This window comes from Dermacentor variabilis, chromosome 2 (assembly GCF_050947875.1).
Source record: "Dermacentor variabilis isolate Ectoservices chromosome 2, ASM5094787v1, whole genome shotgun sequence".
Classification (NCBI taxonomy): Eukaryota; Metazoa; Arthropoda; class Arachnida; order Ixodida; family Ixodidae; genus Dermacentor; species Dermacentor variabilis.
The window spans coordinates 272,194,358-272,217,390 of record NC_134569.1 but is presented as its reverse complement, the minus strand read 5'-3'; the positions used below and the strand labels follow the sequence as shown (position 1 = coordinate 272,217,390).

At 47.1% G+C, this 23,033-nt stretch overlaps 1 protein-coding gene across 8 annotated transcripts in view; it reads left to right on the top strand.

Moving 5' to 3' along the window:
* The window catches only part of LOC142573306 (COMM domain-containing protein 8-like), a 144,909-nt gene that overhangs the window by 37,092 nt on the left and 84,784 nt on the right, over positions 1 to 23,033 (top strand). For 7 of the 8 annotated variants that reach the window (XM_075682981.1, XM_075682974.1, XM_075682977.1 and 4 more), the window contains one exon: positions 12,455 to 12,601. In XM_075682981.1, coding sequence (XP_075539096.1) covers positions 12,455 to 12,601 — 147 coding nt within the window. Of the gene's footprint in view, positions 1 to 12,454; positions 12,602 to 14,432; positions 14,553 to 23,033 lie in introns of those variants that run through there. The other variant, XM_075682975.1, reaches the window with a different exon arrangement.

Below are 23,033 nucleotides of genomic sequence, written 5' to 3'. Positions count from 1 at the left end.
CAGGGATTCAACTGTTGTGAGGCTACTGGCTAAGTTGGAAACTTTTTCTTCTAGTTCTTGCTGATTAGCTCGGACCTCTGATAGCAGCCCTATTACCTTGGTATGGCATTCGTCAGTTTTAGCTGACAAGGCGGCAATGGCATCTAGAATCACCTTTTCAGAACCAGAGTTCGGGTCCACATCCCCAGCTAACATAAGCAATTTAACCCTTTGAGGGTTGAATTATTTTGAAAAAAACTTTCCCAGGTGGTCAAATTACTTTATTGCGGATCTTGAATGTATAAAGTCGGGAATAAATAGTAAAAAATAATTAGGAACAGTATTTTGGTGTCGGCATCACTCAGAACTGCAAAATGTTCAATAGTATTTCCGAGCGTGGTACTCCTTGAAACACAGGTCTACGCACAGTACCTTATCGCAGTCTGCACACCTAAAATGCGTGTCTGTTCTCTTGGAGCGAGGAGTTGTGTTGGCGCACATATGACATCTCTGCGTGCGGCTGCCTTGGGCAGAGGTCTGAGGCACCCTCTCGCGTAAGCACGTTGCCACGAAGAGCGAGAATACCTCGTGAGCAGTGGTGATAAACAAGCTAAGAGCAGTGCCAATCAAGATAGAAATCAACTTCCGCTGCCCCTGCGCGAGCGTGCCGACAAAGAGAAAAACTCCGTTTCGCGCGCCTCCGTTGCGACCACGCGGCGGAACCGAAACCGCGAAAGCGCGTTGCCACTGAGAGCAAGAATACCTCGCGAACGGCACTGATAAGCAAGCTAAGAGCAGCGCCAATCAAGATAGAAATCAACTTCCACTGCCCTGCAAGAGAGTGCCGACAAAGAAAAAAATGACGTTTCGTGCGCCTCCGTTGCGATCATGCGGCGAAGCCGAAACCGCCAAAGGGGCGTTGCCGCAGTCTGAGCGACGCGCTGAAGCTAGCAATCAGCTCTGTTTATCTCCCCAAGAAGGTAGCACCAATTTCAAACGCATCTTGTAAGTGCTAAGAGGTGGCAGCACCTCCCGGTGAGCATGCATCGTCATTATGGCGCGAAATTTCAAACTGAGGGTAGGAACCGTACCCGTACGGCAAAGACCTTGCGGGACAGAAAACCGCCGCTGTACATGTACGGCAAAAACCTTCAAAGGGTTAACAACATATATTCACTCAAAGAAATCGCCAAGAATCACCAGTGGGCCTGGGAAGAGCAGCAGACAGATATTACTGGATCGCTCAGCGTGCAACAACGGCCGTTTACCAACCTGTACAAGAAATGAGAACGTTCAGCCCACTGAAGTGGCCCGATGAAGGCGTTGCTCTTAAGTACGTCCGGCTGACTGGAGTCGTAGGCAATGGCAATGCCCAGCCAAAGCGAGGCACGATGTACGCCACGTCAAGGGTTGATGACGTGGTTTTTCCACTGTAGTGTTGAACTCTCACGTAACAGGGTGACAAAGTCACGACGATAGCTTCGTAAAAGGAATCGAAGGGCTGCCACGTGCCGAGGAACGCCAGAATCTGTACAAGAAATGAAAATGGATTTTGAAGTGGCTGCATGGCTGCTGCTCCGTCCAGCCCACTCACACACACACGTACACTCGGCTATTTGAAGCGTAATCTTTATGATGCTCCTGAAACTACTCGCAAGCTACCATGTTGATGCGTGTACTTGTTTGTCTTTTTCGGGTGGCCGCTTTTCACCATCTAACTTAGCACTCAGCGTGGGACGCGCCTGCACACATCGAAAGTTTCTCGAATGTTATCTATGGTTCTTTTGGCTGTCTGTTGTCACTGAACCTTGCGTAATCTTATTTGATGTTTGGCGATGCGAATGGTGTAGAACTTTCTGAATGACTCGCGGGCACCAGCGATTACTCTGGAACCTTCGATGAACGATGTATAAAAGCCAACACGCTTGACCCGCTGATCAGATTTCGCCGACCGCTGACTGTGTTCGCCGCTGTCAGCATTCTTTAAGTGTAGCTTGTTTTTGTGGGCACAGGTTCACCCAATAAAAGTTAGTTTCACCTTTCACAGTATTGCTACTGTGTTCTTTACTGTCACTACCACGTGACATCTGGTGGAGGTGCTGGGTAGCGATGGTAAGAACACAGCGAAGCTCACCCAAGCCATTCTGCAATACAGCCAGACAAGCCACAGGAGGACAACTGCCTACCACACACAGACGAATGGTCTTATGAAGCGCCTGAATAAGACCCTCGCTGACATGCTAGCCATGTATGTCGACGTCGAACCCAAGACCTGGGATGCCATCCTGCCATACATAACCTTCGTTTACAACACGGTGGTGCAACACACCAGCCGTTCAAGCTGGTTTACGGCAGAAACCCGACGACAACTCTCGATGCCAGGCTGCCGCACGTCATTGACGAAGAGAACCTTGACGTCGCTACCTATCTCCAGCATGCCGAAGACGCCCGACAGCTCGCCCACCTGCGGATCAAGAACCAGCAGAGGACTGACAGCTTACACTACAACCTTCGACGACACTACGTCAAGTACCAGCCTGTCGACCGGGTTTAGGTTTGCACCCCGATACGCCAATGAGGACTCACTGAGAAACTATTACGCAGCTATTTTGGACCCTACAAGATCATCCGGCGCATTGGCCCACTCGAATATGAAGTTGTACCAGACGGCTCTTCGCTATCACTGCGGTGCCGCTCATGACTTGAAATAGTCCATGTTGTGCGGATTAAGCCATTTATGAGCACTAGCGAACTTTGGGGCTTTACATAGCTGAACTTTGAACTTTTTTTTAGACTGTTACTTTGGACTTTGCTTCTTTGTTGCTTCGTTACTTTTGTTTAATAAGTGTCCTGTTAGTTTTTAGCTCTCCTGCTTGGTTTGCAGCATCGGAACGATGCTTTTTGAGAGGGGAGCATTGACACATTTGTCTTTTTTGGGTGACCGCTTTTCACCATCTAACAAATGTTATCACTCAACGCGGGACGTGCCCGCACGTATGGGAAGTTTCTCGAATGTTATCGATGGTTCTTTTTTCTGTCTGTTGTCGCCAAACCTTGTGTAATCTGCAGGGTGTCTACCAACCTGGAAAACCGAGAATTCTCAGGGATTTTGAATAGTCTGGAAAAACTTGGGGAAAACTTGGGGAATTTGTGCCTCTATCAAAAAAAATTAGCGGTAATTTTGTTGAAAGGGTCGAAAGTCACGGTAATGCTGGCTTGAGCAACAAACAAGAATCGTAATGAATCGTCTTTGACACCCTGTCGTCGGCTGGAGGAGTTTCCAGTGTAGTCAACGACCGACTTTCCAGATGCTCGATAATTTGGACGGCTTCACAGCACCACTATGTACCCCATAGAGTCAGTGTATCAGAACGTCTCAAATTTCGGACACAAAAATCCTTCACCGTCTGATTTTCCAGACTTTTTGCCGTGACCGCATGTCAGAAACAGCATTAATCAAAGCCACCACCGCTGCCGATTTGATTACCTTGCTGCCTCGAACTGGCGCTCTCGCATGCAGATCCGCTGGCAGCCATAGCCACCACTGCGGCAACGCTAGACCTAGCTGCTTCGACGTTCGCTATTAAGCTTCTTGCCGTTGGGTGTCGTGTTTTGCATTGGAAGAATTCGCTTCTGTCAGCAATGGCACCAACTGGGCCTTTGTGGTCCTCGCGATTGGCTTAGAAGCTAGAAAAGCATGGTGCGTTACATAATGCCGGTTCCCGAAAGTCAGCTTCGCCTCTTTACAAAAATGTTACTTGGTGTAGCATACGCAAAAGTATTGCAGTGAAGCATAACAAGAGTGGGAAGAGGCTATTGCCACGGGACACAGTATGTATTTCTTAATTATACACGCTAGCATCCGGTATCTCCTATTACTGTACGAGCACCGATATGCCCAATACGTGTACCGACAGGCCTTCAGAGCATTTCTGATGTGCTTGTGGCGGTTTGAGCCCTTAAGGGCAGTAAATGACATGCATTTATTTTTTCCAACTGGCCGATTTTTCGGACGTTTTCGCAGCCCCTAGTATGTTCGAAAAATCGGACGTGGACTCTGCAACTGACAAAGAAGATGCTTCAAATGGTTCGTGGGGCGAACGAGGGGCAGAAGGAGTACAAGAACAGAAAGGAAATATGCATTGGGGAATGAACGGGAAAGGAAGCATGCTGCCACCGTTTTCAAGGAGCTTGAGCTCAAAAAACAAAGTGTTGGCTGATGCCGAGATGTAGGTGTCCCTCATTCAAACCAAAATAAACTCTTTAAAGCATTGAAACGCAACACTCAGGCGTCGTGCATGGGCTGAGAGTATGTCGGGACAGTTGTGGTTGACTTACGAGCTGTTGAGAGAGAATCTCAATTGTGACAAAGTTCCGGCCTCATTCCACTGAGCTTGCTATCAGTTTATAGAAATAGCTCATATTCGAAAATATTTCCTTCTGTATGCATCTCTTTTTTATTCATATTTGAGGATATTCGACTCGATGTGCAATTATTTTCGAAGACATTTTATCTGCTGTGAATTTTACTAGCCCCTCCTTTCTATTCTCTTTTTGAATAACATAAACACTACTTCTTAGTACTGAAACTGAATTAAGTATCTTTTTTATATGCTTATGAGAGTAACAGTATCAGGCGACGTGGTTTCAGCCCGTCTTGATATAAAACATAGTTCTGCATCACTCAGGGAATTTTGCAAAGGCACTCAGAGAAAACCTGGAAAACCCAGGGAATTTGGAAATATCATCTTGGTAGATACCCTGAATTTGATTTCATGTATCTGCGACGCTCATGGTGTATAACTTTCTGGATGACAGGCAGGCGCCATAGATTTCTCTGGAACCTTTGATGACTGATGTATAAAAGCCGATGCACTTGACCTGCTGATCAGATTTCGATGACCACAAACTATGTTCGCCGCTGTCGCCATTCTTTAAGTGTAGCCTGTTTTTGTTGACATCATCATCATCAGCCTACTCATGTCCACTGCAGAACGAAGGCTTCTCCCTGCGATCTCCAATTACCCCTGTCTGTCCTGCACCAACCATTTCCAACTAGCACTCGCAAATTTCCTAATTTCATTACCCCACCTAGTCTTCTGCTCTCCTCGGCTGCGCTTCCATTCTCTTGGTACCCATTCTGTAACCCTAGGTCCAACAGTTACCTAACCTGCACATTACGTGACCTGCCCAGCTCCAATTTTTTTTTCCTAATGTCAATTAGAATATCGGCTATACCTGTTCGCTCTCTGATCCAAACCGGTCTTTTTCTGTCTCTTAACGTTATGCCAGCATTCTTCGTTCCATTGCTCTTTGCGCGGTCATTAACTTGTTCTCAAGCTTCTTTGTCAGTCTTCAAGTCTCTGTCCCGTATGTCAGAACCGGTAAAATGCAGTGATTGCACACCTTCCTTTTCAATGATAATGGTGAGCTTCCAGTCAGGAGATGTCAATGTCTGCCGTATGCAAGCCATCTCATTTTTATTATTCTATGAATTTCCTTCTCATGGTCCGGGTTCCCTGTGATTAATAGACCTAGGTAAACATACTCCTTCACAGACTCTAGAGGCTGACTGGCCATCCTGAACTTTTGTTCCCTTGCCCAGCTATTCATCATTATCTTTGTCTTCTGTATATTAATCTTCAACCCCGCTCTTAAACTCTCTCTGTTAAGGTCCTCAATAATTCGTTGTAACTCGTCTGCAGTGTTGCTCAATAGAACAATGTCATCGGCAAACCAAAGATTGCTGAAATATTTGCCGTCGATCCTTACTCCTAAGCCTTCCCAGTTTAATCCTTGGCACAAATCCTTGGCGCACTCCTGACAACCGCCCAATATGCTATGCCTGCGGTACACCGGGACATGTAGTGCGCTTCTGCCGCCGGCGCTTGCCGGCCTTCGTGGGCACCGCGCGACCACCCAGCTCCGGCTTCCGACCATACCGTATGCCTCAGCGACCACCACCGGAAGTCTACGCTGCTGATGACATACCAGCACCGCAGTCACAGCTCTACAATACTCGTCGCTCGCCTTCCCCTCGTCGGCGCTCACTCTCATCCATGCGTCGTAGGCCCAGTGCCAGTACTACTGAGGCGGAAAACTGATTTCCGCAGTTCCTGAGGCACGAACTGCGTCATCGTCGGAACATCAAAGTCCTCGTTTTTCCCCCGCTAACGTTATTGAAGTGTCTGTTGATGGCATCAAATGTCTTGCGCTCGTCGATACAGGTGCTGCTGTATCTGTGATTAGTGAGAAACTTTGCCGTGCATTACGGAAAGTGACCATGATGCCTTCGGTATTATTGCTTAGAACAGCCAGTGCACAACAAGTTCAGCCTGTCGCTATGTGCACTGCCAGGGTGTTGATTCGAGACATTTTGTATTCGATTGATTTCTTTGTGCTAACTTGTTGCTCCCACGATGTGATTCTCGGTTGGGATTTTCTGTCGCGCCATCACGCCGTCATTGACTGTGCACGTGCTGAGGTTCAGTTCTCCGTTCTGTGCGATTTGCCGTCTCACGACTTTCAAGTTCATGATGTTACCAGGATCTGTGTAGCTTCATATACTGACCTTCCCCCTCACAGCGCGGTATTTGTCCCTCTTTCATGCGCATCGCTTGCCGAAGCGACGGTCATGTTTTCACCCGCTGCCGTCTTCATTCGCCGCCTACCTATATTGTTGCCTTTCGCCCTCCTCACAATTCACCATGGGGCTGCAGCAATACTGATTTCTAACCCAAATTCGTACACTTTGGCTTTGCACTGTGGCGAGACTATTGGTACCATCCAGACTGTGGACGCTGACGTTATTGTGCATTTCCCTGTTCCCGACGACGTGGACACTGCCAACGTAACAGCACTGGCACCCCATGTGCCATCTAACCGAGTACCACCGGATGTTTTTTGTCGCTCTATTGCCGATGACCTCGAGCCGACCCAACGTGAGCGGCTTATTACTCTTTTAAATGATTTTCACGCCTCTTTTGACTGCAACCAAGCATCATTAGGCCGCACCAGTACCGTCTCTCACCACATTGATACGGGACACCACGCACCATTACGCCAGCGTCCGTACCGCGTGTCATCCACCGAGCGTCGTGTCATCGCCGAGCAAGTTGAAGACATGCTTGAACGTGGTGTTATCAAGCCATCCTGCAGTCCTTGGTCATCTCCTGTAGTACTCATTAAGAAAAAAGATGGCTCGATTCGTTTCTGTGTGGACTATCGTCGCCTCAACAAGATTACACAAAAAGATGTCTATCCTCTACCGCGCATAGATGACGCCCTGGATTGTCTTCATGGTGCCGAATTCTTTTCTTCTTTGGACTTGCGATCGGGCTATTGGCAAGTGCCAGTGGCTGAATCCGACCGCTCGAAGACAGCTTTTATTACGCCTGATGGCCTGTATGAGTTTACAGTAATGCCATTCGGCCTCTGCAATGCACCCGCGACATTCGAAAGGATGATGGACAATCTTCTACGAGGCCTCAAATGGAAGACGTGTTTGTGTTATTTAGACGACTTGGTAGTTTTCTCCCCTGATTTCACCACTCACCTCTCTCGTCTACGCGAAGTCCTTACTTGCCTTACCACCGCCGGCCTTCAACTTAACTTGAAAAAGTGCCGCTTCGGAGCCCGCCAGCTGCCCATACTTGGCCATGTCGTGTCCAAAGACGGCGTCCTTCCCGACCCTGACAAACTTCGTGCTGTCGCAGAATTTCCGCGGCCGACTACAGTGAAAGAGCTCCGCAGTTTCGTCGGTCTTTGCTCTTATTTTCGCCGCTTTTTGCGCAATTTTGCCTGCATCATCGCTCCCCTGACGAAGCTCCTGGCTGGCTCTGGTGACCTTCGCGACTGGACTCTGGCATGTGACCAAGCCTTCACCACTTTGCGCCGTCGGCTTACCTCACCGCCTGTTCTACGCCACTACGACCCGAGTGCACCGACTGAAGTTCATACCGACGCCAGCGGCGTTGGTCTTGGGGCCGTCCTTGCACAACGGAAGCCTGGCTTTCCAGAATATGTGGTTGCATATGCGAGTCGTGCTCTCACGAAGGCAGAATCCAATTATTCTGTCACGGAAAAAGAATGTTTAGCTATAGTTTGGGCCTTAAACAAATTTCGCCCTTACTTGTATGGCCGTCCGTTCGACGTTGTGACAGACCACCACGCGCTCTGCTGGCTTGCATCACTGAAAGACCCGTCGGGGCGTCTTGGACGTTGGGCTCTTCAGATCCAAGAATTTGACATTCGCGTCATTTATCGATCCGGGCGCCAACATTCTGATGCAGATGCGCTCTCCCGTGCGCCCATGCGATCCGACGAAAGGCCACCTTCACCCATAGAGTGCCCGGTTGCTACGCTTGCCGTTAGTGACATGCCGTCTGAACAGAGAAAAGATCCGTGGATTGTGTCTCTTATTGACATTCTTAGCAGTTCTTCAACGTCTACATGCCCTCGAGCCATTCGTCGCCAAGCCACCCACTTCGTGCTACGGGACGCCATCTTGTACCGCCGAAACTATCAGCCCGACGGTCGCAAATGGCTGCTAGTCATCCCTCGCCATTTGCGTTCCGACGTATGCATGTATTTCCATGCAGACCCACAACAAGCTCATGCTGGCGTCCTGAAAACCTACGAGCGGCTCCGCCAGCGGTACTGCTGGCGCGGCATGTATTCTTATGTCCGCAAATACATTCGGTCATGTGCAGCCTGTCAGCGACGCAAGACATCTTCTCATACGACAGGCCCTCTGCAACCTTTACCTTGTCCTGCACGTCCTTTCGATCGGGTTGGCATCGACCTTTATGGGCCTCTTCCGTGCAGTGCTACCGGCAATCGTTGGATAATTGTCGCAGTAGACCACCTGACAAGATATGCTTAAACTGCTGCACTTGCTTCGGCTGCTGCTCGCGACGTCGCCGCATTCATCTTACGGCATTTCGTCTTACGGCACGGCGCACCGCGAGAACTGCTCAGTGACCGAGGCCGTGTCTTCTTGTCCGAAGTTATTAATGAGCTCCTCGCCGCGTGCCGCACTATTCACCGCACCACTACGGCGTATCACCCACAAACTAACGGTCTAACGGAACGATTCAACCGCACCCTTGGGGACATGCTCACCATGTATGTTGCGTCGGATCATTCCAATTGGGACGATGTCCTCCCTTTTGTGACGTACGCATACAATACCGCCGTTCAGGCTACCACAGGCTTCTCACCATTTTTCCTTCTTTATGGCCGTGAACCATCCACTACTCTCGACACCGTACTACCATATCACCCGGATGCCTCTGAATTCACCCCTCTTTCCGAAGTTGCTCGCCATGCTGAAGAGTGCCGCCAACTTGCTCGCTCGTTCACGTCGGATACCCAAGGAATCCACAAAGATCGCCACGACAACGATCAGCCCACACAGTCCTTCGCCGTGGACTCTCACGTCTGGCTTCGGCTGCCCTTCCAAGCTCCAGGCCTTAGCCCAAAGCTTGCTCCAAAATATCAAGGTCCGTACCGGATCGTCGCGTGTACTTCGCCTGTGAATTATGTGGTCGAACTGGTGACGCCATCTCCGGACAAACGCCGCCGTGGCCGCGAGACTGTTCACGTCAGCCGCCTGAAGCCGTACCACGACCCCCTTATCGTATCATCGCCTTAGGTCGCCAGGATGGCTCCTCTTCGCCCCGGGGGAAGTTGTAGTGGGTAATATGCAAGTGGCACTGTAGTTGTAGTGGGTAATATGCATGTGGCACTGTGCGGACTGCCACCGCTGCGGCGCGAGACACGAGCGCGGGTTGTTGATGCGAAGCGCTAGGACTCGTGATCTAGAGCTACCTGCGATCCCTCGAACGAGCTACAATAAACCCCATTTCAGCTCGAATACTTCTTCCAAGCACGCAGTGAATAGCATTGGAGAGGTTGTGTCTCCTTGTGTGACCCCTGTCTTTATAGGTATCTTCTTACTTTTCTTGTGTAGAATTAAGCTAGCTGTGGAATCTCTGTAGATATTACCCAAAATACATAAGCGGTCTGTACTCTTTGATTAAATAATGCCTCTATGACTGCTGGTATCTCTACTGAATCAAATGCCTTTTCGTGATCTATGAAAGCGATATAGAGAGGCTAATTGCACTCTGTGGATTTCTCGATTACCTGATTAATTACATGGACATGATCCATCGTAGAGTGTCCCTTTTTGAAGCCAGCCTGTTCCCTTAGCTGGCTAAAGTCCAGTGTTGCCCTCATTCTATTGCAAGTTATCTTGATGAATATATTATATAATGCGGGGAATAAGCTTATGGGCCTGTAATCTTTCAATTCTTTAACGTCTCCCATTTTGTGGATTAGTATACCGTTTGCATTGCTCCAGTTTTCTGGGACCCTTGCAGTCGATAGACACATCGTATAGAGAGCCGCCAGTTTTCCTAGCATTATGTCTCCTCCATTTTTCATAAAATCGAGTGTTATTCCGTCTTCTCCTCTTGCTCTTCCACAGTTCATGTCTTGTCAAGCCCTTCTCATCTCATCGCTAGTTCTAGGAGAAGTTTGTGTATCATGTTCATTACTGTTTCTAATGGATTCCTCCTGATACTGTACTGGTCAGTATAGAATTCTTCTGCTGCCTTTACTATACCTTCGAGACTGGTGATGATATTACCCTGCTTATCTTTCAGTGCCTAAATCTTGGTTTGCCCTATGCCAAGTTTCGTTCTCACTGATTTCAGGCTGCGTCCGTTTTTTACGGGTTCTTCAGTCTTCCTCATGTTATAATTTCGAACATCACTTATTTTCGCCTTGTTGATCAGTTTTGACAGTTCCGCGAATTCTATCTTATCTCTTGAGTTGGACACCTTCATTCTTTGTCGTTTCTTTATTAGGTCCTTTGTTGTTTCGGAGAGCTTACCTACTGGTTGCCTTGGTGCCTTGCCTCCCACATCAATTGCTGCCTCTGAAGCCAGCCTAGTTACGGTTTCATTCATTACCTTTATGTCATCTTCATCTCTCTGTTCTAAAGCTACATATTTGTTTGCAAGTACCAGCGAGAATTTGTCTGCTTTTACCCTTACTGCCTCTAGGTTGGCCTGTTTCTTCTTGACCATGTTAGCTCTTTCTCTCTTCAAATTGAGGTGAATCCTAGCCCTCACTAACCTGTGATCACTGGACTTTGCCCTACTTATCACTTCTACATCCTGCACTATGCTGGGATCAGTAGAAAGTATGAGATCAATTTGATTTCTTGTTTCACCATTAGGCCAGTTTTGCAGGTCCACTTTCTGTTGCTACGCTTCCTGAAAAAGGTGTTCCTTATTCTCAGCTTATTCCTTTCCGCGAATTCTACCAGCATCTCTCCTCCAGCATTCTTTGAATCGATGCCGTAGTTGCCAATTGCATGTTCACCAGCCTGCTTTTTTGCCACTTTTGCTTTGCACTTTTCTTATCGCTAATTCAACATCTTCTTAAAACTGATCTACTTCATCATCATTGTGACCGGATGTTGGAGCGTAGGCTTGTACTACCTTTAATCTATACCTCTTATTAATTTTGATAACGACTACTGCTACCCTCTCATTAATGCTGTAGAATTCATCAATGTTGCCCGCTATGTGCTTATGTATTAAGAATCCTACCCTGTGCTGCTTCTTATCTGGGAGACCTCTATAGCAGAGGACATGGCCATTAGTCAGCGCTGTATAAGCCTCACCAGTTCTTCTAATCTCGCTAAGGCCAATGATATCCCAAACAATGACTGATAATTTCTCAAAAAGTCCTGCTAAGCTAGCTTTACGGGACAGAGTTCGGCTGTTAAAGGTTGCCAGGGTCAGTTTCCATTGGCGGCCTGCCCGGGTCCAGATTCTTAGCACCCTCTGCTGTGTTACAGGTCCAATTACCACCTTGGTTAGGTGCTCCACAGCTGCTGGGGACTGAGGGCCATGGGTTAATTGTAGGAACAATGAGGGCAGGAGTGGCCGAATACTGCACCTGGGAGGCCAATTCCGGTTCTGGTGAGGGAATGTCTTTATTGAAGTTTAGTGGGCCTTCACAATTTGGTTGTACCAGGATTAGTATAGCCCCACTCGCTCTCGGCATCTTTTGCCAGTGTCGGGCATCACCCCAAGCCTGCAGGTGTAGTGTACTGGAGGAGGTCAAATTCAAGCTCACCATGGTCAGATTTTTAAAAAAATTGTAGAAAGATTTGAAGTTCCGGCTATCTCAACCAAGCATTCAACATAGCTCAGTCAGACAAACCTGCAGGCGGTGAGGCTACCTTATCGCCGAAAAGTACAGCGCAGAGGGCCCTACATGCCTAAGAAATCCGTTGACTTATCCGCGATCGGCGGGTTTTGCTGATTGCCATTTTTTGCATGATATAGTGCCATTTCTCAATGGTCTTCGCATTGTGGTTCCCGAATTTATGGTTCCCACATGTCCACTGCTTTTGCATTTCGGTGGATGACACATACACTTGTGGTGTTTCCAGTTGGTGTTTGGCAGTGACACGGTGCCGAGCCTGGGCGGGCTGCCGCTGGCCTACCTGAGCCTGTTTATGGGCGACGACACCGTGTGCATCGAAGTGAGCGTCGCTGAAGTCGGGCGGCTCATTGCCTCCCTCGAGGCGGCACACAAGGTAGGCATGACACCATGTTCCGGGTATCCAGGGAGACGAGCACCCAGGATTTATTGAGCCGTCATTTTTATACAATGAAATCGCGCAACGCCCCTCAGCTTATCATGCGTAGCACAGATGTCAGACGTACGATAGATCCTCTTTTGTTACGATAAAGAAAATAAAATAAACTGTGCAGTTATTTACAGATGTGTTATAGTGATGACTCCCAAGGTTACACATTGTAACAAAAGTAAAGCATATAAATACTGACACAGTGGGCTTAGGAAGTCTGTTGAAAGTTTTGACCATACTTGAGTCATTTTGGTATTCTTGGTTGCCTCAGTGGCCTCCTCAGTGCTGGTGTTTGTGGCAAACTGTCACATACATCCGCGGCTGCCATATCACTATTATTTGGTGCTGCATCGTCTAAGCGCTGAGCAAATGTTGAGCACTCGGGTTCTGCGTTGTTGCCATTGTTAATGAAGTCACGTTGGAAGGCTTCCCCGGTGGGTAGCAAGTGTTTGTGATTGTGCCAAAGGGACCCCTTCTTGCGCAGTGAAATGGCATGGCCTTGGGTATGTTGACAGTGTCATAACCTGTGCTTTCATGGCCCACGTGCCGGTCTGGATTTGCACGACATTGCTTTCGTGGAGTACTCCTAGTGACCGCGCAGTGGTTTGAAGCTGACGATGCTGGATGACTCGGTGGGCGGGTCCACATTGGTAGTCGGGCAGCAGTGACCGTAGTTGGTGACCCTGGAGGATCTCTGCCGGCGCCCCTCCACACTCCACAGGAGGGGCCCTGTAAGCCAAAAATGCCAACCAGAAATCTTGTTTAGCTTTGGTAATTTTCTTTAGCAGTCTCTTCACCACCTGTACTCCCTTTTCAGATAGCCTATTTGAGTGCAGAAATCCCGGACTTCAGGTAATGTATTCGAACTCATTAGTGCGCGAAAATGAGGCAACTTCTCTACTAGAAAACTAAGGACCATTGTCTAAGAGAACCTCCATTGGTATGCCATAACGAGCGAAGATAGCACTAGTCGCGTCAGTGGCAGTTCTGGCTGTAGAGTCTTGGAGGCATTCTATTTCTGGGAAGTCGGATAAGGCGTCATAGACGCACACGTAAGACTTGCTGTTGTAGTGAAAGATGTTGATTCCTACACAATACCAAGGCTGGTCTGGAGCGGGACGCATCACAAGTGGCTTCTTCAGCTGGTTATATTCATACTTTTTGCATGCAGGACACTTCCAAGCGAACACCTCAATTTCCGAGCTCATGCGAGGCCAGAAGACGAGACGACGAGCCTAAATGCCCTTCGCGAATCCTCTTCAGAGCGTCTTGCCTGATACTGCTTTGCATTATTATCTTGCACCCCTTGAACAGGACACCTTTAACATGAGAAAGCTCGGATGAAAAGGGTTTCAATGGACCATTTATTGATTCACCCATTCACCCAGATGCTTCCATGTTTCGTCCCTGAGAAGTGAAGATACTGCACTTATGGTGTGCACTTCTACGTCATCAGTGCTAACAGCAACAGTGCACCCATTAGTGGGTGCGCGAGACAGCATGTCCGCAAACATGAGCTGCTTCCCTGGAACGAAATGCAGGTCGAAGTAATATCTAAGCAATCGCATAAAAGAGCGCTGTAGCCTAGGTGGAATGTCACTGATCACTTTCTTACATATAGCAATCAAAGGGCGATGGTTGGTTTCAATGATAACCTTGTGGTCGTACACAATATGGTCGAATTTTTCACATTCAAATGTAATGGCCACTGTTTCTTTTTCTATTTGTGAGTAACATTTTTCAGTTTCTGAAAGTGTTCTTGATCTGTACGCGACAGGTTTCCATGTGCCGTTGTAGCTCTGCAAGAGTGCGGCACCTATTCCATGCCACTGCGTGACGCATCACACGAGAACTTTCTCTTGCGGGATTGAACACCAACAGCAATGGTTCACTACCCAGACTGTGGCATATTTGATGCCACTCTTCTGCGTGGTTTGGTGTCCATCCAAACACTGCATACTTGATTATGCTGTGCAGAAGCTTCATTCTTTCTGTCATTGTTGGAATAAACTTGCTGAAATAATTTACAACACCAAGCATTCTCTGTGTGGCTTGTTTGTCACGTGGCTCTGGAATATGCAGCATAGACTGAACGAAGGAAGGACTCGGCCTGATGCCTTCTGCAGAAATTATGTCCCCTAGAAAGTCCGTTTGGTGACTCCAGCAACGCATTTGTCTGGGTTGAACGTTAGCCTCACTTTTTCTGCAATCTTTGGCACCAACCTCAGTCTATTGTCATGCTCTTGCCTTAATGAGCCCCACTCTAGTATGTTATTGACATATGCTTTTCTTCCTTGTAAAGTCTCAAAAATGTAATTTAGGGCCTTTTGGAATACAGTTGCCGACGGCTTTTCGGAATCCAAAAATTTGGACTTGATGGACATTCCGGACTTCACAAGCGCACCGTAATGCACTTCATAATGCATTTTCGCGACCGAATTTTTTTGACGAATTTAGGCCCTAAAGTTTGATTTTCCAGACTAAATCGCTCGTTCCGAGCCATGCTACCCTATCTAGAAGGCTGCCATGTTGGATTTTCTGCTTCCTTAGCCAGGCTTCACTCCATGTGGCCCGCTCTATAGCCTTTAAGATTGGGAGGAGTTCGCCATGCTTCGATCTCGGAGGCCATGCCCGCTCTTCTTTGGCTGACAAAACGTTCCAGGGGACGCCACTTTATTTTTTTCTCTTTTATTTTGGTCAGCACTATCATCGTAATCACTTCACGTGGGAGTGGTGTGTCCGAAGAGCGGGTGTCTTTCGCAAAAGTTGTCACATCTTCTTGTGTATGTTCATGCGGCTTCGCATTTGTGTGCACGGTGCCACCTGTGCCATCAGGAAAGCTATGTGGTGTGAAGAAACGTTGCTCGTTTCTTCAATCCGTGTTGGCGGAGATCGCCAATGCAGTGATGCTCTTGTTGACTGTACATGGAGACAGCGTAAGTCTTGCGCAAATCCAAGGAAATCTGATCGCCTCCAAGCATAGTATAAGGCAGGACATTACCAGAGATTCTTTTAAGCCGCTCTAAACTTAATAAATTATTATTATTATTATTTTGGGTGAACAAATTTTTCGGACTGTTCAATTTCTCAGACTAAATTTCTGTCCCCGCGAGGTCTAGAAAATCGGTTGGCGACTGTACTTCTGATGCTGTCGAAAGGCAGTTGCAGAAAATGGCACCGACTGAAAGTCGTCGCAAAAGGGCAGAGTCTCCAAGTTTCATTGTGCAGTGGAATCTGGCAGAACCTTGAATTAGCACCTAGGCATGTGAACACTTTAGCACCAGTGGGCTCAGACTCAACTTCCTCTCGCCTTGGCATTGCGAAGTGTTCCCGTTTAAAATGGGTTTGATGATATTATGCGGGTCTATGCACATGCATAGTTTAATGTCTTTTTTCATGCACCCTGGCAAGAAGGCCCACCCATTCTGTAGTCCCTTTGGTGATTATGCTTTCCCGCTCCAGCTGCTTTCGAAGCTGTTCCTTCAAGGCCAGTGGTACTTGACGCTCCAGTTGGGCAACTGATAGTGCTCCGCCACACAGTACCATGCAGCAGTGGTGCTGGATACAGCCTATGCCAGAAAAAAGGCGGCGAAATTCATTCACAACATTTCCTGAGCTGCCTGGCTCGTTCGTTCGCTCTTTGCTACTGTTGGCATCAAAAAAGCCAAATGTATTGTGATAACTGTGTACACGTTTCTGCTGACTGTAATAGGTGCTTTATTAAAAGCTCCATGCGGTCATGTCGTAAGCATCATGAGCCTCAGATCTGACGACCAGCTAGCTAGACCGACTGTCTCCAAGCGATCACCCTGGCTCGCTTATTTGCTCTTAGCTATCGTCAGCGTCAACAAGATCAAATCTATTGCGATAATTGTGTACACGTTGTGCTGACCAGTATAAACTCTTTATTAACCCATTTGCTTCCAAAGACGGTGATCCGCTCGCTGCTTCCGCCAAGGCCAAAATGCGATAAGCCGGCGGTATGCTGGCCTCTGGAAAAAGCATTTTTTTTTAAAAGGCCCCGGTAGAAGACGCCTCCCTCTACATTGTTGCTGGGTTGTTTCATCTTTTTCACGCCAGATGGACATAGTTGTCTACTATTTTTGAGCTTGGTTGTTTGAAAAAATAAGGAAGTTTGCAGTTCTGCTTTCTTTGCCGAGTCATTCACTGTGCCTGAAGCATGGCATCGTGAAAAAAGAAAGCTCTCACTTGTGAGGAAATTCTCAAGATGGTGTTTCAAAGTGATGATGAAGGTGACCGGTGATGACCCAGAAGCTATCTCAGACCAAGAAAGTTGCGGCGATGAGAGTGACGGTGCTAATGGCAATGATTGTGAAAGTGATCTGTGTGTATCTTAAGGCACTCCTGTCTCCTCCCTGCCACCTTCAAAGAAGCCAAGAAATGATTGGCAGTGGGAGGAAAAAGACAGTTCAAATAATGTCACTAAACTGTCTTTTAGCGGAAGTCCTGCTGTCAAGCGAGCGATCGAGCTGAAAGTAGGTGAGAGTCCCAGTGCTTTGGGTTTGTTCAACGCTCCCCTCGGAGACGATTTTTGGGACATGATTGCAAGGCACACCAACGTTTATGCAAGGGAGACACAGGCTTCCAAACGATACAGGGGGGGGGGGGATGAAAGTTTATTTCCTGCTATGTGTACATTTATGAGCCAGGTAGGAAAAAGAAGCATCCAGCATGTTGGTCACAAACAAGTGTGATCAGCACACCATTTTTTGTGATGGTGATGCCCAGGCAACGTTTCTGGGCACTCTCCCGATATCTACATCTCCGTGACAAAACCTTACAGCAACTGATGTCAAGCTGGGGAAGGTACGAGCTGTACGGAACTATATCAAGTCCATAGGTAGTGCCTACTTTCCAGAAGAAGGTCTCACTGTGGACGAGAGCTTGATGAAATTTTGTGGTCGTCTCGCATACATGCAGTTCTACCCCTAAAAACACGCCCGTTTTGGCATGAAGTTTTATAAGCTGTGTGAATCTGCTAGTGGCTACTGCCTGAACTTCTCTGTCTATACAGAGAAAAGTGAGCAAACTACTGCTACCATTGGAATGTTGTGTAGAAAGGTCGCCATCATGAACCTTGTTGGTGATCGTCTCATCAATTGTCCTTTTCCTTCACATAAACGAAGCAGGATCAAACACTGTGGGTACCGTTAGGGTGCATCGTAAGAACATGTCCAAGGAGCTAAAAAAGATGCTCAAAAAAGGGGAGTACAAGCAGTGGCGTAGCCAGAAATTTCGTTCGGGGGGGGGGCTCACATTGCAGCCCACCCTCCTCCTTAAGAGGAAGCTTTAGCTCGGGTGCTACTATCTAAATACATGTAGAAGGAGAATTTGTTTTCTCGGCAACCACTGCGCCAAATTTGACAGTTTGTTGCATTAAAAAAAAAAACTTAAATTGTAGTCCCTGTCTTTTTTTTTAATTTTTCATTTAGGTTGTGAATTCTTTATTAAAGAGTGGCAAAAATCACCAATTTTCAGTAAACGAAACTATCAAGTTTAAAACTCTGTAACTCAACAATGTAAAATGATGTCACAATTCTGTGAATTGCCTCTAATAGTACATTTACAGCGGAAAAAATTGAAATGTTAAACGTGAATCTAAAAAAAAATTAGTATTATGGAAATGAGGCTTTTGCAGAACCCTTGCACACAACCTAACCAATTCACGTAAGATACAAATTGACATACCAAATTTATCCGTTTTGACTGTTATAGTAGATGGCGTTTATAAAAGCGCGACATCTGTTCTTGTTGCAGAGCTATTAGTTAGTAAACGTCGTTCTTCCATTATTTTCGAACTTTCGAATTTCTCAAGATATTTTAAACAAAATTCAGGCCCTAAATCGAATTTCCGCTTTCAACAGACACTAGAATTCAACTTTCTCTCTCAAATGCAACAAATTTTAAAAGCGATCCAGATATTATCTTAGAAAAGCGTTTCTGCCTTTTACATGTATTTGAATAAGCCGCGTCGGAGTTGGGCCCGAGCTAAAGCTTCCTTTTAAACAATTTGTTGAGGGATCAATTACATAAATAATAACTGCATTGTCATTGTCAAAGATGCTGCAAACGAATTGTTGAACGCTACGCATTGTCAATACAAGTAAAATATGCATTTTTTTCATAAAAGAATATACTCGTATGTGCCAGAAATTGTGCCCAACATAACTAACGTCAATGCTTCCATGTACATTGTCTATTTCATAAGTAAAGAAAATATCACACAAACTTTAGGACTACATCAGTTCGAAGCCAGCAAAGCAGTGCAGGCTGCTGATATGAAAAATGTAAAGGCCATGAAGCGAACAAGTTGAGGACAAATATGTTAATGACACTTTGTCATTCAAGATCCTTGTTTACATTCTTGTACATATGCAATGGCCAGTGAAAAATCTCAATGATGCTCTCATTTGTTCCAATTCATTACGCAGGAGCAGCTGTCGCCAGTCGTGTATCGTGAGTAATTGCACCGAAATTATAGTCGCAACAGAGAGCATGTATAAAAAGCAGTTCTGCACAATATACGAAGGCGAGTCAAATGAAAGTGAGCCAGTGCGATTATATGACAAACGGGGTACTTTATTTAAAAGTAGTCTCCATGAGCATTAGGCGTTTGTCCCATTGACTAACGAGTCGCATGATTCACGTCTCATAAACCTCCTTGGGTGGCTGCTTCAAAAAGTCTGTAGCTGACTCTTCCACATCATCGTCCTACACGAATCTGGTCCCCTTGAGCTGTTTTTTCGGTTGCCCCAAAATGTGGAACTCGCAAGGTGACAGGTCTGAGCTGCATGGTGGATGTTACAGCAATTCCCACTTGAACTTTACCAGTTTTGTTCTAACCACATCAGCGAGGTGGGGACGGGCATTGTCGCGAAACAAGATGACCCCGTTCGTCAAGTTTGTCCTTGATTGCGACACGCAGCCGATCCGACGTTTCACAATATCGAAAACAATTGATAGTCTCTCAAGATTTAGTAAATTCTATCAGCAATGGCCCCTGTCGATCGAAAAAAAAGTCAACACCTTTCTGGCGGAAATTATGGTTTTTACTTTATTGGGGGGAGAGGGGGGGATGAATTCGAATGTTTCGACGGTAAGTTTTGCCGTCATGCTTCAGGCTTGTAGTAGTGGCACCATGGTTCGACTCGGGTCACAGTTGCAGACAAGAAGTCGTCACCCTCATTGTGATACCGGATCAGATGAGCCAAGGCAGCGCCGAACGTCTCCGTCTTCTGGCGATGGTTCAAAATCTTGGGCATCTATTGCGCACACGAGAGCCGATAACCGAGATGTTCATAAATATGGCGTGAACCGAACCGTGACTGATGTTCACACGCTCTGCCAGTTCATGGATGCTTTTCCTTCGTTCTTGTCTCATCAACTCATCAACCTTTGCAATTTTGTCGGGGGGGATTGCACGGTCGTTTTTGTCCCGGTCTTGAATCGTCTTTGCAACTTTCACGTCCTTCTTTGAACCGTTTGCTCCAACGCTTCACAGTGGCCAATGAAATTCAATGTTCAACGTACACGGCAGCAACACGGCGACTAATTTCTTTTTAGGAAACACCTTCAACTGTCAAAAACGTCACTGCACCACGCTGCTCAACTTCTGGAGCGTGCATTACGTCACGCAGTCATGTTCAACCCAGTGTATGAGAGCATTAAAGAACATTTATCCTCACACCTGCATGTCACTTTTGTAAATTAGAGATGCCTGTGCGCTACGCGCATGCCTCACAGATAATGAACCGAACCATTATTGCACAGGGTGGGTAGGCTCACTTTCATTTGACTCGCCCTCATATATTAGAAATGCGAAGATACAATGGAATATACAAATGTGAAGGTACAGCTTGATAAAAGGCAAAAATGTGTCAAACAAAGTTCACTGCAAGCATACACAAAACCTCGCAACAAGATATTTAAATATACGTATAAGTCTCCAATAAATCTAGGTATCTCAGAAACAGTCACTGTACATAATGTGTCAAGCAAGGCAAATAAACATGTTGCGCAATCACAGATTCACACAATCATAGATCCTACCCCCATTCGATCCACTCCCCACGATGCACGCGTGCGACGGAAGGCAGCGCACTTCCTCCCTGCTTTTCTCCTTTGCGCACACAAGATTGAGCCACCATCGTCGGCTCAATCATGCCCCCCCCCACCCCCCCCCAAGCTTTCACTCGCACATACAGCATGCGGCGCGCGGACACAATGTCATCGCCCTTGGACTTTATACAGAGCATAAGGGCGATGGCAGGAATGCGCCTGGAGTGTCCATATAATTGATCACAATAATATAATAAGAGTATCCGGCAAATGAAGTGTCCAATGGCCCATTACACTCCGCAAAAGAAGTAACAAAATCGAACTTTCCCCATGCGACAATTCGCTGCGCCGCAACAATGTCTTTCTTTTTTCCTTTTTAGGGGCGGGGGCACCGAAATAAAAAAAACACGAAGGAAAGTATCTTGGCCACAATTGAATGCCTACTTTGGGCACCTAATGTGGCTACCGAAGGAGGAATGAGGAGGAATGAATGTTTATTGTGAGAAACAACAAGGAAGTGTTCTTTCCTCACCCTAGGTGGGCGGCTCTCTTGGTCCAGAAAGCCGTTGGCTAATGCCGCAGCCCGTGCCAGGTCCACCAGACCTCGCTGATCTTCCAGGCTCTGTGCCTTTAACATTACCTCCCGCGTTTCTTCGATCGCTTGTAGCGGTTCTGAGGCACCATCTTGACTGGTTTTCTCGCGGCGGTGTCGGCACACCAACACCATGTGTTGGAGGGTGTCTGGTACATCACAATATCTGCATAGGTATGAGAATTTGGTGGGTACATCCGATGTATGATAATTCCATAGACACATCGAAAAAAACGTGAGATGCTTGGTCCACCGAAAACGTTACGCATACTGCTCGGTATGCTGCACCGGCGATACAAGACTTTCCGGAGAGGTTGCGCTCCAGCGAACGCGGTGCAATCCGTTGAGTCCCTACAGTGATGCCGGTGAGCGACCATTGTTTATTTTTCTCGTCTGCTAGCCAGAAAGCGTCCAGAACTCTGCCAGGTGAAAATACACTAGGCCAGAGAAAACCAAACGCGCACCAAAGTGCACCGCGCTGTGGTCGGAGCAACACAAGAAAAACACATGCGCTCTGGTTGACTCTGGCAGCCCGCGAGTACGGTAGTGAGAACAAAAACATTGAAGCGGTTCAATGTGCCCTCGCGAATGAAAGTCAAAGTAGAAAAATAAATAAGAACGTAGTTACCTTAGCTGGCTTTAGTGTCTTGACATGGATGCTTTGGCGTAGGTAAAAAAAAAATGTTGATATTTTTGTGTGTGACATGACGCCACAAATGAACTACCGCAACACTTTGTCTCATCGGACCTCGCTGCGTGCTTTGGCAACTTGTCTGATAGTGTGTTGATTTGGCTTGTCTCATTGTATGTTCAGATGTACAACTTTAGAAAAGTCAGTGCACCTTTGGCGTCAAATGTTTATAACAACAATAAACCCCCAAAGTTCCGCAATTGAAAATCTAAAACTTTGGAAATGCCAATGCACCTTTCACATCAAAAGTTTATGAGAACTTTATACCCATAATGTTTCGGAATTGACATCCATGCGCTCCATAGGTTCCGCAGACTCCGCGATATGCCGTGCCGACCTCGTTCGCCAAAACGCCCTTGAAAGTTTGTGCTCGGATGGGGCTGCTTGCGGTGTGGGACTCCCGGTGCACGGGCGATGCTGCGAAATGCAGCCCCAGTTCGCAATGTTCGCGGTGAAATGTTTTTTCGAGCGTGAAAAAGACATTTTAGACAAAATCCAGAATCATTTCCGGCGCCGATGGTTGCTTCGGTCGGCTGTGCATGCACAGCACGAAAAAATTTCGGGGGGGGGGGTGGGGAAGGGGCTAAAGCCCCATAAGCCCCCCCCCGCCCCCCCTGGCTACGCCCCTGAGTAGAAGACTTTCATTCATGGCCTTGACATGGCAGGACAAGAAGCCTCTCAACATGCTCTCAGCACAGCCAATGTGACTGAAACTGGCAAGAAAAACCGCCAGAATGACCTGCCTGTTTTGAAGCCCCAGGTTGTGCAGGACTACAACCGTGGAATGGGAGGTGTGGATTGGGAAGATCAACAGCTTGCTTCTTTTCCTATAATGCGAAGGTATGCAAAAGGATGCAAGAAGATATTTTTTACATCATGGACATTGCTGTTCATAACAGCTACATCCTATCAGCCAAGATAACAGGAAAGCGAGTGAGCTGTACAGACTGGAAAGTCCACCTGGCAGTACAACTGATCAAAGAGACTGTGTTGCCGGGATACCAGGGACAAGGCAG